At 45.3% G+C, this 1,123-nt stretch overlaps 1 protein-coding gene across 1 annotated transcript; it reads left to right on the top strand.

Moving 5' to 3' along the window:
* Positions 1-43: 43 nt before the first annotated feature.
* Positions 44-605, top strand: LOC106512303 (arginyl aminopeptidase-like 1; the record flags this gene model as incomplete). The annotated part of the gene is given in 2 exon segments (XM_014000956.1): positions 44-152; positions 378-605. Coding segments are annotated over 2 exon segments (337 nt in total), but the record flags the coding sequence as incomplete, so codon positions are not given.
* Between the last annotated feature and the right edge of the window lie 518 nt (positions 606-1,123).

Genomic DNA, 1,123 nt, shown 5'->3' with positions numbered 1-1,123 from the left:
TGTGTGTGTGTGTGTGTGTGTGTATTTGTGTGTGTTCATGCAGGACTACATCTCAGAGTTTAAGTTTAAGAGTGTGGTCGCTCAGGACCTGATTGATTACTTCCTGCATTACTTCCCACATCTGCAGGATGCTGCTGTCACTCAGAGAGAAGGTGAGTCTGGGCAGAAGAACACCTGATCCAGGTGGCTCCTCCCCTTTGAGCCAGTCTCTGACCGGACTGGGCCTGTCTTTTAGAGGGAGTGTATCGGTGTAAATAATTTTCTCTTTTCTTTGAAACATTTTGTCACAAAGGAACTCCTTATCACAGAAACTCACTTTTTTCTGTTTTGAGTCTCAATGTCATACTGTCAGTGGTGACATCACTTCCTGTTCTCAGGTCTAGAGTTTGAGCGCTGGCTGAGTGGCTGTGGACCACCACCGTTTGAGCCAGACCTGTCTGCAGGGAGCACTCTGATCGGGCCAGTCCAGGATCTATGCAACCTGTGGAGGGGTGCCAACCCCCCTGACCAGCAGTCTCTCAGCCCCTATGACCTGTCTACCTGGAGCACCTTCCAGGTAGTTCTGTTCCTGGACCGTATGTTGGACCACTCTCCACTACCTAATGGTAAGTTACAAAACAACCGGACCAACAGTCTAACAATCTGACCAACAATCTAACAGTCCGATGAGCAGTTTAGCCATCAATTTTGCCAACAGTCTGACCAATAATCAGACCAAAAATTGGACCAACAATCTGACCAACAATTGGACCAACAATCTAACCAACAATCTGACCAACAGTATGACCAACAGTCTGATCAATAATCAGACCAAAAATTGGACCAACAATCTGACCAACAGTCGGACCAACAATCTAACCAACAATCTGACCAACAGTATGACCAACAGTCTGATCAATAATCAGACCAACAATCTGACCAACAGTTGGACCAACAATCTAACCAACAATCTGACCAACAGTCTGATCAATAATCAGACCAAAAATTGGACCAACAATCTGACCAACAGTCGGACCAACAATCTAACCAACAATCTAACCAACAATCTGACCAACAGTCGGACCAACAATCTAACCAACAATCTGACCAACAGTATGACCAACATTCTGATCAATAATCAGAC

The sequence above is a fragment of the Austrofundulus limnaeus genome, unplaced genomic scaffold (genome assembly GCF_001266775.1).
Source record: "Austrofundulus limnaeus strain Quisiro unplaced genomic scaffold, Austrofundulus_limnaeus-1.0 Scaffold5594, whole genome shotgun sequence".
Taxonomy (NCBI): domain Eukaryota; kingdom Metazoa; phylum Chordata; class Actinopteri; order Cyprinodontiformes; family Rivulidae; genus Austrofundulus; species Austrofundulus limnaeus.
This window is presented reverse-complemented; position numbering and strand designations above follow the sequence as displayed.